Source organism: Prionailurus viverrinus, chromosome C2 (genome assembly GCF_022837055.1).
Source record: "Prionailurus viverrinus isolate Anna chromosome C2, UM_Priviv_1.0, whole genome shotgun sequence".
Taxonomy (NCBI): Eukaryota; Metazoa; Chordata; class Mammalia; order Carnivora; family Felidae; genus Prionailurus; species Prionailurus viverrinus.
Genome location: NC_062569.1, coordinates 79,183,153 through 79,198,118, shown reverse-complemented (window position 1 = coordinate 79,198,118; position 14,966 = coordinate 79,183,153). Strand labels below are relative to the sequence as shown.

Genomic DNA, 14,966 nt, shown 5'->3' with positions numbered 1-14,966 from the left:
TTTAGGGTCCCCCCCTACTTTTGGATAAATGGCATTGTTAAGATTATAGTGCCAGGAAAAATGATATTCTAGACCTATAACTACAAAAGTCATTCCAAGAAGCTATGAGTATTCGAATTCCCCTTCAATCCCAGCGTTTGAGGGGTACCTTCACGGGCAGGTCATGTATGTATGTGTCCCTCTCTGCACTACTGTTCATCCAAGCACGTCTTGGATATTACATGAGTCTTTGTTGCTATGAACTGAATGAAATTCACACCTATTGTACTTCTATAATGGGCAAATCTATACATGATGGGGTCTGTGGAGATTTATTATATGGTTCTTGTCTTACTGGAATCCACAGTAAGTCTAAATTGTAAAGGATACACACAGTAAAGCCTCGCCGCTATTCATTCATTAAACAAGATAATACTCAGCGCCTACTATGAGTTTGAGGTTTTGTTACTCACTGGAGAAAACATAAAAGATGAAGAAGACAGTCTTGCGGAGGGAATGTAATGACAGCATGGCAGGTGCTATAGAAGATGTGTGTCCAAGGTCCTAGAACATTTACCAAGAGCTTAATATTGCCAGACACTGTCTCCCATACTTTTCTTCCTTCACCTTCTTTGCTCATCTGCCTAATACCTTTCTCAGGGTAGGGGCATGATGGTTTCTCTAGGCTTCTTTCAGTTTATGATCTATGACCATCTTAATGAAAATGTTCAAAAGGCCTATTGCTAGATTTGGTACTTTGGGACAATCTAAGCAATGGGGAAAGGCAGGGATTATACCCATTTTGTTTTACATTGTGTAATAGATCATACACACAGAAGAGTACAGAAAACATACATATACAATTTAAAGAATTATGCAATGCAATGGAAACCTGCATAACACATACCCAGTCAGAAAAATCTTTGCCAGCCCTCCTATCCATAATATGTAATAATCTCCTATCACCTCTCCCCCCTCCCCACAGAGATAACTACTATCTTGACATTAGGACAATCATTTTCTTGGTTTTTAAAAAATATATGTCATGGAGCGCCTGGGTGGTTCAGTCAGTTGGGCAGCCGAGACTCTTGATTTCGGCTCAGGTCGTGATCTCAAGGTCATGAGATTGAGCCCCACAGGGGGCTCTGCACTGACAGCAGTCAGTCTGCTCCCTCTGTCTCTGCCTCTCCTTCTCCCCCACTCGCTCTTTCTCTCTATAAACAAACAAAATATATGTCATATATATAACTACCCTGTACCATAGAAGCTGTTCAGCTCCATTGTTCCAGGCAGTGCCCATTCATTGTCCAGGTGGGTGCTGTGATGGATTTTATTGTTGTTTATAAGAGTCAGTTGTGGGGGATAAGCTTAGGAATCCCCCAGGCTTACACCAATGGGTTAATAAAGCATAAAGAAACACAAAGTCATAAAATGCTCACACCCGAGTTTGGGTAACCAGATTGGCACTCCAAGAATAAGAAGGCACAAAGGTGCCAAGAATAGGGAGGTGCAAAGGCACCCCAAAATAGGGATGGGGTGCTGAAACCCCCAAAATAGAGAGAAGCAAAGGCCTGAAATCAAATTGGCACAAAGGTGCCATATACATAGGAATAACAAGATTAGATATTCAGGGTGAAAGCACCCCAAGTTTAGTACTACAGCAGAAAGCTGCTCTCATAGGAGAATAGGGCCAGGTCAGGTAAATTGGTGAATTGGACATTAGACTGCTGAGCTGCAGGCAAAGCAGCCCGGAGAGGAGATGGTTAACAAAAGAAAAGGTGTCCTGTCAACACTGTGGTTATTCCCCCATCTGTCTCATCCCCTAGGCTGGCAAAGATAAACAGGCACAGCACCTCCTATCTGCCGTTAACGACCATCTACCCATCTGCCCAGTGCCTGGATTTTGTTTTATATTGACCCAAACCCCAAACACTGTATATCTTCAAAACCCCCTTTTCCCCTCTCACATCCACAAGTTAATGTCGCTAGTTTCTTTGTCTCTTTGTACACGCCCATCACGTTTACAAGCCTTCTGATCTGAATAAATACGGGGCAAGGACCCTTATTCGGGGCTCTTGTCTTTTTCCTGGACATTAGCCATCTCTCTTTTTAATCCTGCATCCGCTCTTTTGCTAGACAAAAGAGAACTTTAGACTTAGAGTCTACGACAGTCAGTGCCACTCCCTAAAATGCCCTCCACACTCCACCTTTGCCAAGATATATTTCCCTGCGCCATTGCAGACTTGGCTGTATGATTTGCTTTGGCCAATGGAACGTGAAGGAAAGTGGTGAATGTCATTTTAGAATGGAAGCTTTAAGAGCTGGCATGAGCTCCTCATGCTTCCTTATCACTATGTTGTGATGCATGGGATTGTCCCAGAGAGGAGCTATGGCTGTGTGTGTGTGTGTGTGTGTGTGTGTGTGTGTGTGTGTGTATTGAGCCTCAGCTCATCAGAAACTGCCAGGTTCTCTGAGTATAGCTAAGGAACATTGACAGAGGCCCTCATCTTAGACAGAAGTCAGCATAGGCTTCATCTGCTGAAAGTTATCTCCAGACGCTCTGAATTTGACTGTCTCCTTTCAGCAGAGAATTCTATAGTCTTTCTTCCTGAGCCACTAACTTGCTTACTCAACCCCTATTATCTTTTCTTTTCCTAGCAGGGAGCACTCTCTGCTCCCACCCTACTCTTTTTATGTATGTACTTGACATACATAGTGTGACAATTGTGCATGAAATTCTTGCCTCGGAGAATAAGGCCCTGAAAACAGTGACCGTAGATATGGCCGCCCTTAATACAGACTTTGGGGTGCCTGAAGCTTAGAAGCTGGACCCTTGAATTCCAGCAGGAAAAGGAGCTGGCTTGCCTGCAGTTGTTCTGCATATAAAAGCAGCATGAAATAGTCCCTGGAAGTAGCTTCACTGTATCCCCTGAGAGCTGTGTACCATTCTGACCATGGGAACACCCCCAGACTCAGAGTCAGCCCCCACTCAGAGCGTGGAGTTTGGGCCGTGCTGCCTCCAAGTGCTGCATCCTGGGGATGGGGAGACCTTGCTAACCACTCTTGAAGAAGATTCCCTGGGAACCTTGGATTTGTTCTCTAGCACCTTCCATGGATCTTTGAATTGTGGAGGGATAGGGGAAGACAGGACATAGCTTGCATTTCCTCTGGATTTGTTGCTTAGTTAAGACATATCCTGAACTGCGAACTCGGTTTTATTTAACCTTCTTTTTTTTTCTTTGGCCCTCAAACGCCTCTGGAACATTTTCCCATCAGTAATAATGTCTGGCAATGACAAGGGCTTTTCCTGGGCCTAGAGTGGGTAGAGGGGGTATATCCCCCCCTCAAGACTGTATAGAAATCTCTGGGATGAGGGTTACTTATAGTTAGTTTCCAAAAACCCGCGAGTGAGGTCTACTCCAGGGCAAGCTGAGGGCAAGCTGAGGGCAAGCTGAGGGCAGGCCCAAGCTAGCACAGCCCCCTCCCCCAAGGTGGGTTGGGGTATGTGTGACATTCCTCAGGCACTCCTGGCTGCCCAAGAACAAAGGAAAGGAAAGAAAACAAATGACTAACTGACAGAGATCACAGTCATGCAGGACAGGAGTTTCCATCAGTTTCCAAGGCTTTAGTAAATTACAAGTAAAAGGCAATCTTATCAATAGCCTAATCTCCAGAAGCTCAGTTTCCTGGAGCGCCTCATATCACCCTCTCCTCCATCGTGATGTGGGGAACAAAGGCAAGATGAAAATGGCAGGTAAAATTCAATTTCTTTACAATCTGCAGCCCCTTGACAAATATTTGAGAGTAGAACATTTCTCCAGGAACCCCCTACCGTCCTACTGTTAATGCCTTACTAGAGGGAAGACAACCTTAGCTTGACAACAGCAAAGCCTCAAGTATCTTAGGAGTCCTCTTTAGCATATCAAAGTCCTTCTGGATGCCTCCCTTTTGACTTTACCTCCCCAACTCCAAAATATATAACCTGTCAGTCTTCACAACCCCAGTGCAGCTCTTTCTGCCTGAGGGTCCTATTCCCGTGCTTAATAAAATCACCTTTTCCACCAAAGAGGTCTTCAAGAATTCTTTCTTGGCCGTTGACTCCGGACTCCCACCACTCTAAAACCCCACCATACTCACCTCCCCAACTCTTTATTACTTTTTTTTTTTTTTAACGTTTTTATTTTTGAGACAGAGAGAGACAGAGCATGAATGGGGGAGGGGCAGAGAGAGAGGGAGACACAGAATCGGAAACAGGCTCCAGGCTCTGAGCCATCAGCCCAGAGCCCGACGCGGGGCTCGAACTCACAGACCGTGAGATCGTGACCTGAGCTGAAGTCGGCCGCTTAACCGACTGAGCCACCCAGGCGCCCCTCTTTATTACTTTTATATTTTAGACTCTGCACTGTCATCCCCTGTGTTATTCACATAAGTAACATTTCAGTAATGGACATTTTGCAAAAAGTATTTTTTTTAAGAATTTTTTAAATGTTTATTTACTCTTGAGAGTGAGAGACAGAGTGAAAGTGGGGGAGGAGCAGAGAGAGAGCAAGACACAGAATCCGAAGCAGGCTTCAGGCTCCGAGCTGTCAGCACAGAGCCCAGTGTGGGGCTCGAACTCACGTACCGTGTGATCATGACCTGAGCCGAAGTCAGATGCTCAACCAACTGAGCCACCCAGGCACCTTGCAAAAAGTATTTGTTAATATGTATTGACTCACATTCCAAGTTGAAGAGGAGACTGGTTCTTCTATCCCTCTCCCCTTGGCCAATTTTGTTTGCAGAATACAGGTGCATAGTAATTTATTTTATAAAGGAATAAAAATTCCTTTATAAAACTTATTCTCTAAATTAAAAATACAGCAGTAACGTATAATGAAACTGCCAGTGCGTGATGTGGCCACAGCTGTACACATTTTTACATTAGTGAGCTCTTAATTTGTGGCTTCTGGAGCAAACCAGAGCCATTTGCAGAAAATTGAGGTAATATCTGTGTTCATTGGTTGTATCTCAAGCACGTTTTTTTTTTTTTCTTGAGAGAAAACAGGGCTGTTGTATAGAAAGATGAATTACATTGGTCTCTGCCTAGAGGGCTCCCATTCTAAATTAAACCTGATGCTAGGCCTAAGGGGATTGCATCATTTGGGTAAAAACAAACAGATGAACCCGGACAAGTCTCACCCTCTATCTTTTTGGTTTTCCTTCTTTGTCATTTGTTCTGGCAACAATGGCACAATATTTTTCAGATTCATTCCTGGCAGGTGGCTCCAGGCTGGGCCATAAGCTCCTCAGTTCATTCAATTCCTAGGAACTCACCGGTCCTCTGACCTGTCTCACCTCCGCTGGCAGCTGGTCCTGAGGAGGTGTGAGCGGCCCTACTAAATTTCCCAGGTCATTTCCCATTTCTGAGCTTCAGATGTCTTACTTCAATGTCAAGAGATAAAGAGCTAAATGAAGAAATCAGATTTTTAAGAATAGTCCCTTTGAGGGGTGTGTGGGTGGCTCAGTTGGTTAAGCAGCTGACTTCAGCTCAGGTCATGATATCCCAGTTCATGGATTCGAGCCCCACCTCGGGTTCTGTGCTGACAGCTCGGAGCTTGGAGCCTGCTTTGGATTCTGTGTGTGTGTGTCTCTCTGCCCCTCCCTCACTCATGCTCGCGCATGCGCGCACGCGCTCTCTCTCTCTCAAAAATAAATAAACATTAAAAAAAAAAAAAAAAGAATAGTCTCTTTTAGAGCTCCTGGTCAAGTAATTTTGCCCTTTGTGAGATCTCTGGCACAAAGCTGGTAGAGGGACACTTTCCCATTCCAAGATATGACCCAAGGGTATTGTCCCAGACCTCATCCAATGCAAAAACCGCTTGGAGACAAGTGTCAAGACTGGAACTCAGCACTGAAAAGTCTCTTCCAGTTCCCAGAAATGTTTACAATGCTGTATTCCCGGTCTGTGCCTCTAATGAGGTTTTGGGGTGATGGCGGGGTCCAGAGCCGATGGCCAAGAAGGAATTCTTGAAGACCTCTTTGGTGGAAAATAGGTGCTTTAATAAAAGCACGGGAACAGGACCCTGAGGCAGAAAGAGCTGCACTGGGCTTGTGAAGACTGACAGGTTATATACTTTGGAGTTGGGGAGGTAAAGTCAAAAGGGAGGCTTCCAATAGGACTTTGATATGCAAAAGATACTTGAGGCCTTGCTATTGTCAAGCTAAGGTTGTTTTCCCTCTAGTAAGGCGTTGACAGTAGGACAGTAGGTTCCTAGAGAAATGTTCTACTCTGTATTTGCCTCAAGTGTTTGTCAGCAGGCTGCAGGTTATAAGGAAATTTAATTTCACTTGCCATTGCCTTCTTGCCTTTGTTCCCCGTATCACCATAGAGGCGTGATGTTGGGGTTCCAGGAAACTGAGTCTATGGGTTTCCGGAGATTAGGCTATTGATAAGTTTGTCTTTTTCTTGTAATTTACTAAGACATTTGTAAATTGATGGAGACTCTATGATCCCTATGAGTTAAACATTTGTTTTCTTTCCTTTCTTTGCTTTTGGGCAGCCAGGAGTGCCTGAGGAATATCACACACATCCCACCTGGGGCGGAGGGTGTGTGCTAACTTGCACTTTGTCCTCAGCCTGCCTTCTGCTCTCTCATCACCTCCACATTCCCAGGGATCCGATTTCCAGGTTAAAGAATCATGATGGGGTGCCTGGGTGGCTCAGTAGTCGGTTGAGCATCCGATTTCAGCTCAGGTCATGATCTCACAGTCTGTGAGTTTGAGCCCCGCATCGGGCTCTGTGCTGACAGCTCAGAGCCCGGACCCTGCTTTGGAATCTGTGTCTCCCTCTCTCTCTGCCCCTCCCCAACTCATGCTCTGTCTGTCTCTCTCTCTCTCTCTCTCTCTCTCTGTCAAAAATAAATAAACATTAAAAAAAAAAATCATGAGCTGGGGCACCTGGGTGGCTCAGTTCGTTGAGCGTCTGACCCTTAATTTCAGCTCAGGTCATGATCTCACAGTTGGTGAGTTCGAGCCCCACATCGGGCTCTGTCTGTGCTGATGGCACAGAGACTGCTTGGGATTCTCCGTCTCCCTTTCTCTCTGCCTCTACCCTGCTCGCTCTCTCTCTCTCTCTCTCTCTCTCCCCTCCAAATAAATAAATAAACTTAAACAAATTAAAAATAAAAAGAATGAGCTGATTACTTCTGGAAGAGGCCCTAGATGCTATCTAGCCGGCCTCTCCTGTGCAGGTGGGTAGACAGAAGTCCATTGAGGGAAACTCTTGGATTCTGAGGCCGAGCAGACACAAGGCAGAGCCAGGACAAGCTGCCCAACCACCTGGTCTTTTCCCCGCCAGGGCTGCTTCCCCAGGTGTCTGTGTCTTCATCTGGATTATGCAAATTTGGAGTCAAGTTCCCTCCTAGTCTCTGAAGTGCTTAAATTGGGCCTGAGGGAGCTGTGGGTACCCTATTGCCTGGCCTCTTTCAGTAGCAGCTGATGCAGCAGCAGCTTGCAGCACAGAACAACCTTTTTCCTCCAGAAGCTTCTTAGTGCAGCTTGGGACCGGGAGCCAAATATGTGCTTTAACAATTCTATGACTCTACGCATCTGGACTGTTATTCTTGTGTTTTTTTACGGCGTGCTAAACTGCATTCTATCTCACAGCTGGCTTGAGATCTTTCTGAGCAAAGGGCATCCTACTTCTGTCCCCACCCCTATGCGTCAGGAGCTCAAGAGTACTGCATTGAGCAGTATGCATTTGAGCAAATGAGCTTGGCGTTGGAAAGCCTGGATGTGAACGTAGAATGAGGCCGCTGGGAGCCGTGTAAACCTCGGTTTCTTGATCTGGATGAAGGGGGAACGAATTCCCACCTTGGCCAGCACACAGGTCAAGCAGTTGGTGCTTGGCGCACGGTGAATGATGGTTCCCACACATCAGGGGTGTACGACCTGCAGGCTTTGCACCACCCCATCCCTTGTTTCTCTTTGGCTCCCTAGGGGGTCACAGTTACCATAGCACACGCTGTGCAGAATGCCTGGGAGAGCAGTAGGTGAAGCAGGAGGGTGGAGATCCTGGAAGGCCTGGATAGGTCTGACCCGGGCCTGAGCCTCCCAGCCTGCTCCTTCCACTCGGTGTCACTACCCAGCCCTGCCTCCCAAGCCCAGCTCAGGGCCCTGGAACTCTCTTTTGGGACTTCCCTCCTCCCCAGCCCTGGCTCTTGGCTCCCTGCCCAGCTGCCATGGTAACCGCTTCCAGGGTGACAAAGGAGGTTGCTGGGTCCTGTTTCCTCTGGTCCGGTTGATGAGGATTTTCAGACGGCAGAGACGGAACTGCTCTGCACCTACCTGGGCTCCTTCTGTGTTCTCGCGCAGGCTGAACGGAAACTTCCATCCCTGCCAACAAGACCATGTGTACCACCAGCCTGACCACTTGCGAGTGGAAGAAAGTCTTCTATGAGAAGATGGAGGTGGCCAAGCCGGCCGACAGCTGGGAACTCATCATGGATCCCAACCTCAAGCTCAACGAGCTGGCCCCTGGCTGGAAGCAGTACCTGGAACAGCATGCCTCGGGCAGGTGAGCGGCCCAGGGAGGAGGGGCCTGTAGGCAGCCCTGGGGGCACCTTCCAAGTGGAGATGGAGAGATCAAATGGAGCCTGGTCCTGGGGTCAGCTCAGGTGAGGGGGCAGAGAAGGACTTCCAGGTGGGTCAGAGAGGACTGGGTTCTAATTCCAGCTGTATCATTCCCTCCCTGGGTGACCTTAACAAGTTGTGTTCTGTCTTTGGATTTTGGTTTTCTATAATAAACGAAGAGCTACAATGGCCCTGCAATCTTTGACATTTTAGATGTTTGCACATTTCATAGTCTCTTACAGAATGGTGGGGACTGAGAGAGGAGGCCATGAGGTCCGCTGAGAAAACTTTAGCTTAGGATTGGGGCCTGTGCTCCGGTCCTAAGTCTAGTTAGTCAACTCAGTCCAATTTGATCTGAATACCGGAAGTTGGCCAATCAAGACCTTTCCAGCTCTCTTGTCTATGGGCCAGCAGCCAAAGGACTTAGCTTTGGGCATGATTTCCCTTAAGACCTTAGAGCCCAGCGTCCTATGCTTTATAGGACCCTCATGACTTCCACAGTGCAAGGAGTTCCATAGGCTCAGGGGACATGTCCATCTGAAACGCACATGCCTCTCCTTCTAGGGTGTGATTTGGAATCAGGACCACAGAATGCCCTGCCCAAGCTGCCTCAAGCTCATCTTCAGGGTCTGTGCAGGCCTCTTCCCTGGGTCCACCGATTCAAGGACAGATAATGCCCCTAGACCCCCAGGGAGGCCGACAAGGGGCTGTATTTTGGGGGTGTGGACACACACACCGGGTTGTTCATGCAAGTTTGTATGTGTAACGCCTCAGGTGCAGCATGCCGGTGAAGGTGGAATCAGGAGGCAGGCTGTGGGTAGGGAGCTGTCCGTGGGGAGCTAAGACCTGTAAATATGAGACCAGGTCCTGACTCTGTCTCTGACTAGCTGTGTGCACATGGATGGCTCCCTTTCTCTCTGCTTCTGTTTTCATCTCAATAAAATGAAAGGTTGACTAGATGATCCTTATGGTCCCCTTGCGCTAGGTCTGATATTTTGAAATTTAATGTCTGAGGTGAAGCTTGAGGGAGAGGAAACAGCTCTGGATTGGTTTGATTAACAAGGTAGAGAAGGAGGAGACGGAAAACATGAAGCTCCTGAGGTGGCCGTTGGGAGGAGTGCAAAGGCGTGGAAACTTGGGTCACAGGCCCAGGGGATTAGGGGCTGAGCTGTATGGGCCTGTGGCTCCTCCTTGCCTCAGGTCTCAACTGGTCCTATCCTGGCTGGTGACCTGTGGCTCCCATGTGGCCTCAGGCAGGCCTTCAGAACTGACACTCCTGTGCTTATTATGTGCACAGGCTCACTCTCCCTTAAGCTTTGAGATGCATTAATCCTGGTGCCCCACAACTCTGGCCCAGCAGGATGGGGACCCCCTTCTGGGGGTCAGGCTGCTCTGTGGGCCAATCCTGCCTTGAGCTATGCTGGGTACTATTCTGTGCTTGTGTTGTTGGTGGGCTCCAGGCCTCGGGGGCAGGCTTGGCCTCATCTCTACCCCCCGGCCTGGACTATGTGATGCTTGGCATAAAGTAGGGGCTAGGTGGTATCTGTTGGACTGAATTTGAGTTCCTTGTCAGAGGTCCTTCAGAGCCATTGTACAGGGGACCCAGAGAGGGTCAGCAGTAAGGACAGTCAGGGGTCCATGGGACCCCTGACTACGGGGGTCCACGGGACCCCTGACTACAAAGCTGATGTAACAGGGTCCTCCTGGAAGAGGTTCATCTCAAGGTTGAAAGAAACTGTCCTGGAGGTAATGAGTGTTCCATTACTGAAGGTGTGCAAGCACTGGGTGGGGGCTGAGGGAGTGGGGCTCGGCTAGATGAGTCCCAGACCACTTCCTCCCACAATCTCTGAGGCTGGGACTCTAGGGGGTCCAAGTTTGACGGAGTGGCCTGAATGTAAATGTGCATGTGTGTAGAGGGGGATGCCGACTACAGCCCACTTTTCCAGTGTCTGTTGCAGGGCTGGAGCAGGGTCTAGGGGTTACTCGTCAAGGCGTAAGAGAATGTTCTTTGTGACGGTACAGGGACCAAAGTCTCTCAGTCCTCCCCTGCTGCCCCATCACCCGTCCAGCAGTCCATCTGCTGGATTCTTGGTGGTTTTTCTCCAAAGTATTCTTGGTGGTCTATGGTCGGTAGTTAGAAGCATCTCCTTTTCTCTCCACAGCAGGCGAGAGGCATGAGCGAGACATCTCCGAGTCAGGGGACGTCTGAATGAAAAGAGCCTTATTGGACACCATTACTCTGCAATGCACGCATGAAAAATAAGGCCCAGATTGGGGGGGGGGGGGGGGTGGGTCGGGGTGAGCCCTGTGCAGCGCACAGGTGCATGTCCAGAGTGCACTGGGTTACGCGGAGCTGAGGCCACAGAAGGGCGTGCAGGAGGCAGGCAGGAGAGCCCGCTGGAAGCCAGACAGCTCCAGTGCCAGATTTCTGAAGACACTGCTCCAGGCCCAGCGGGGTTCAGTGGGAAGAGGCAGAGCCTGCCTAGCGCTAAGGAGCCCAGGGGGCAGTGAACAAGCCGCCTCTATCTCTAGGCACAGGCACACAGGGCCCTTCCATTCCGGGCTCCTCCAGGCTGTCACCGGGAGGGAGGCCCACCTTCTGCAACCTTCCCTCCCCTCCCCGCAGGTTCCACTGCTCCTGGTGCTGGCACACCTGGCAGTCGACCCACGTGGTCATCCTCTTCCACATGTACCTGGACCGCGAGCAGCGGGCGGGCTCGGTGCGCATGCGCGTCTTCAAGCAGCTGTGCCACGAGTGCGGCACGGCGCGGCTGGACGAGTCGAGCATGCTGGAGGAGAACATCGAGAGCCTGGTGGACAACCTCATCACCAGCCTGCGCGAGCAGTGCTACGAGGAAGACGGCGGCCAGTACCGCATCCACGTGGCCAGCCGCCCGGACGCGGGTCCGCACCGCCCCGAGTTCTGCGAGGCCTGCCAGGAGGGCGTCGTGCACTGGAAGCCCAGCGAGAAGCTGCTGGAGGAGGAGGCCACCACCTGCACCTTCTCAGGGGCCTCCAAGCCAAGCGCCCAGGAGGGTTCCGGCTACAGCTTCTTCTCCCTTCGCTGGTGCCTCTTCGGGGCCGCCCTCTGCCTGCTCATTGTCTCCCTGCAGTTCTCCTTCCGCAGCTCTGCCTTCCTTTAGTGGAGCTGCGCCCGTGGGGTGGGAAGGTTCTGACTGCAGTTCTTCTGCAGAGTCAACAGGACTCTGGACAGCTCGCCCCGGGCCTCAGTTTATTCCTCCATGGAATGGGAGGTTTGCTCTGGGAGATACTTAATGGTCCTGCCATTAAAATGTATAGCGACGGGGGAGGGGGAGAGGGTCTGGGGAGGATTTAGGCCTGGTGGTAGTAAATAAACCCACAGGGAGGTATCTTCTCCCTCCACTTCCTCCACATCCATCCCGACCCCTCATTTTTTGCTTCATTTCCATATCCCACATCCCATTAGGACCCCATTAGGTCCTGTCTTGCCCGGGCTTCATCTCAAGGCCGTCTTCAGCTGCCTCTGACCATCCTGCCACGGTTCTCCTTGGAGAGGGCAGTGATCCCACCCTATGCGCGAATATTCAGTGCATTTTCATTCAGTCCCTCTCCTGGACAGTCTGCTCCCACTCTTCTGAAAGTTTCAGATTGTTACTTTGGTGCTCGAGCCTGCTTGGCTGGAATCATTTAGAGCTGCACTGTCCAATATGGTGGCCAATATGTGGCTATTTGAATTTAAATGAATTAAGATGAAATGAAATTCAAAATTCAGTTCCTCAGTTGCACCAGCCACGTAGCAAGTGCCCAGTAGCCATATGTGGCTAGTGGCTACCATACTGTGCCGTGCAGATGTAGCACATCATCATAAAAATTTCTAGACTAGAGCTTGAAGTTACTAGTTAAACGTATGTGGACTCATAAAAATAAGACAGGGACACAGGTTTAAAGGTGCAGCAGGAAGCCTTCGGGGGGCAGGGACAGGTAGGCGTGTGGTGTGTTAGAGATACACAAATAAATCTGTAACCTCTGTGTTGCTGTCAGTTGATTGTAATTTGTGGGTCCCGGTGTTGTCTAAGCTTATTTCCTGGGAGGGAGGACCTGTTGAAATTCACTGCAAGGTGATGGGACGCTCTCTTGGTCTCTCTTGCTCTTGCTGTGTGTGTGTGTGTGTGTGTGTGTGTGTGTGTGTGTGTGTCAGTTTGGGGCTTCAAGAATACATTTTTGTGTTTTGAAGGAACGTGTGAGCTATGGCACCAGTAATTACCCATAATGGAGGGAGATGTTCCTCTGTCATCCTGAATGAAAATACCTTTGTAGGCAATTCTATGGTTCTCCCAGTTACTGTGGATGGGGAGAGAAGGGGTGTATTAGGCAGATCTGTGGATGTAGATCATTCAGGTGTTGGTGGGGCTGTGTGTCTCCATTCAGGGGAGGTGACAAGCAAGGGGAAGCATGAGCAGTGGAGGCAGACAGTACCTGCACGGTTATTGGTTGGCAGCCTGCGGACTCCCTGATGAAGAATACAGTAAGATGTGCAAAGGAATGCTATGCCAAGACTTGAGATCTGGGTACCAGTTCGAAGATACAGTGGAATGAGTCAGTAAAAACCCATTACCACCCCTGGGGGAAAAATGGCATGAAGTATATTCTATGGTTAAAAGCTGTATTCTGTCCATTTGCATCCATAAGTCAACATTCATTTACTCTAGCCTATTTGATTAGCCTGTCCTAAGTTCCAGGATCACAAATGTAATCAGGCACAATGCCTGACCTGCAGGGCCCGTGTTGCGTGCTAGTCAATGCTGTGCTAGAAAGGGGACAACCTAATCATACCTCAGGAGTGGTTTCTTGGAAGAGGAGTCGTTCACCCATGATGTCTTGAAGGATATATGGAAGTGGTCGGGAGGTCAAGGTTAGGGCTGGCAGGCAGCTCAGTTCATCCCAGTTGGAGTGAAAATGGAAGTCCCCAGATGCAAAGCTCATTTCACGTTCAGGAAGCAGGAAGCGACCAAGTACCAGAAGCAGCCAGGAGGATGGAGCACGAGAGGAACCTGGGAGCAGGGGCCAGGAATAGGTGGAAAAGCAAAGTAGGCTGGACTTGGGTGAAGGTGGTTTTCTCGGCTCAGGTAAGGAGTGGGGCAGGAGCATTTTGACTTATGGCGAATATTTTATTGTCAGTGTCAAAACTTGTCTTTGAAAGAGAGCAAAAAGGTAATGCTGAACAGCAATCCTACTCCTAGTGCCTTCTAGAAACCTTTGAATGCCTGCAGATGTTGTAGCTCGCAACACCTGTGTAGCAGAGGAAGCGTTCAGTCTTCCCTCACTCTAGTGTTCATCCAGCCTTCTCTCTTGCCTCAGCAGCTGAGAATAGTCTCAGCTTTCACTTCAGGGATCAGAATGGATGATCTCTTCAAGTGTTCCGCGGGCCATGAGAATCTGGGCTGCAAATCACAAAACTATTAACTTCAGTCAAGGAACACAGAAAGCTTTGTTTATTCAATACCGAAATAAGGTCAACTAACTATTTTAATAATCCCTGAAAGTGGGCAACCTGTTTCTGGTCCCAATTGTTCACGTATGTTGAATTCAACTGAGGGCAGTTACAGTGCAAATGATTTTCCTTTTTTGCTTTTTTTTCCTTTTTATTTCTGCAATCAAATACATCACTTCCTTAAAGATTTAAATATACATCTGTCCATATCCATTACATATCGTAGATGCATGAAGTAAGAATAAATGCATCAAATAGAATAAAATACGTAAAACTTTTCATGGTGCGTGTGTGTTCATATATCAAAGTGCTTATATAAAGGATGAGAAAGAGAAGAGCAGTCACGGACATCTGAGGGCTGGTCTGGCTGCCACGGTTACGTTGTGGTGGTCAATTCACATACCAACCTCAGACCAGACCCCTCTGGGACGATGCTGGACCCAGGCAAGCACAGGACCACTCCATAATCGTCTCCGACTACAAATGGAAGCATGAACATTGTCCAAACCACACAACATCACCAAACTGGCCCCTATTGTGACCAATATGAGTGGTTGCTACTTCTTTGCCAGTCATACCTTCTGTCCTTCCAGATAAGACTAAAGGCACTCCATCATAGAATTATCCCCACTTTCTGATAATATCCACTCCAGAGCACAGCCCATTTACGTGAACCTTCCCCTCCCCGCCCTCCCGCGCCCACCCCCCTCCCCGCACATGTCCCAATGCTATAGTGTGTCTTTTCTAATACCCTCTTCCTGAGATTCCTCAGGGTTCCTAAGTGCATCCTCCTTCTTTGCAATGAGTCTAAACACCTAACTTTGTTCAGTAACACGAGTGTTCCCCGTGGTCTTTGGCTGAAGGAAACTGACAAGGAGGTTATATAGCCCGTCTTCCAGTGTCC

The 14,966-nt window shown here is 48.9% G+C and overlaps 1 protein-coding gene across 1 annotated transcript; it reads left to right on the top strand.

Moving 5' to 3' along the window:
- Positions 1 to 8,351: 8,351 nt before the first annotated feature.
- Positions 8,352 to 11,732, top strand: RTP2 (receptor transporter protein 2). The gene is made up of 2 exons (XM_047876543.1): positions 8,352 to 8,533; positions 11,216 to 11,732. The coding sequence occupies exons 1-2, from the start codon at positions 8,367 to 8,369 to the stop codon at positions 11,730 to 11,732; spliced, it is 684 nt and encodes a 227-aa protein (XP_047732499.1). The 5' UTR covers positions 8,352 to 8,366.
- The last annotated feature ends 3,234 nt before the right edge of the window (positions 11,733 to 14,966 follow it).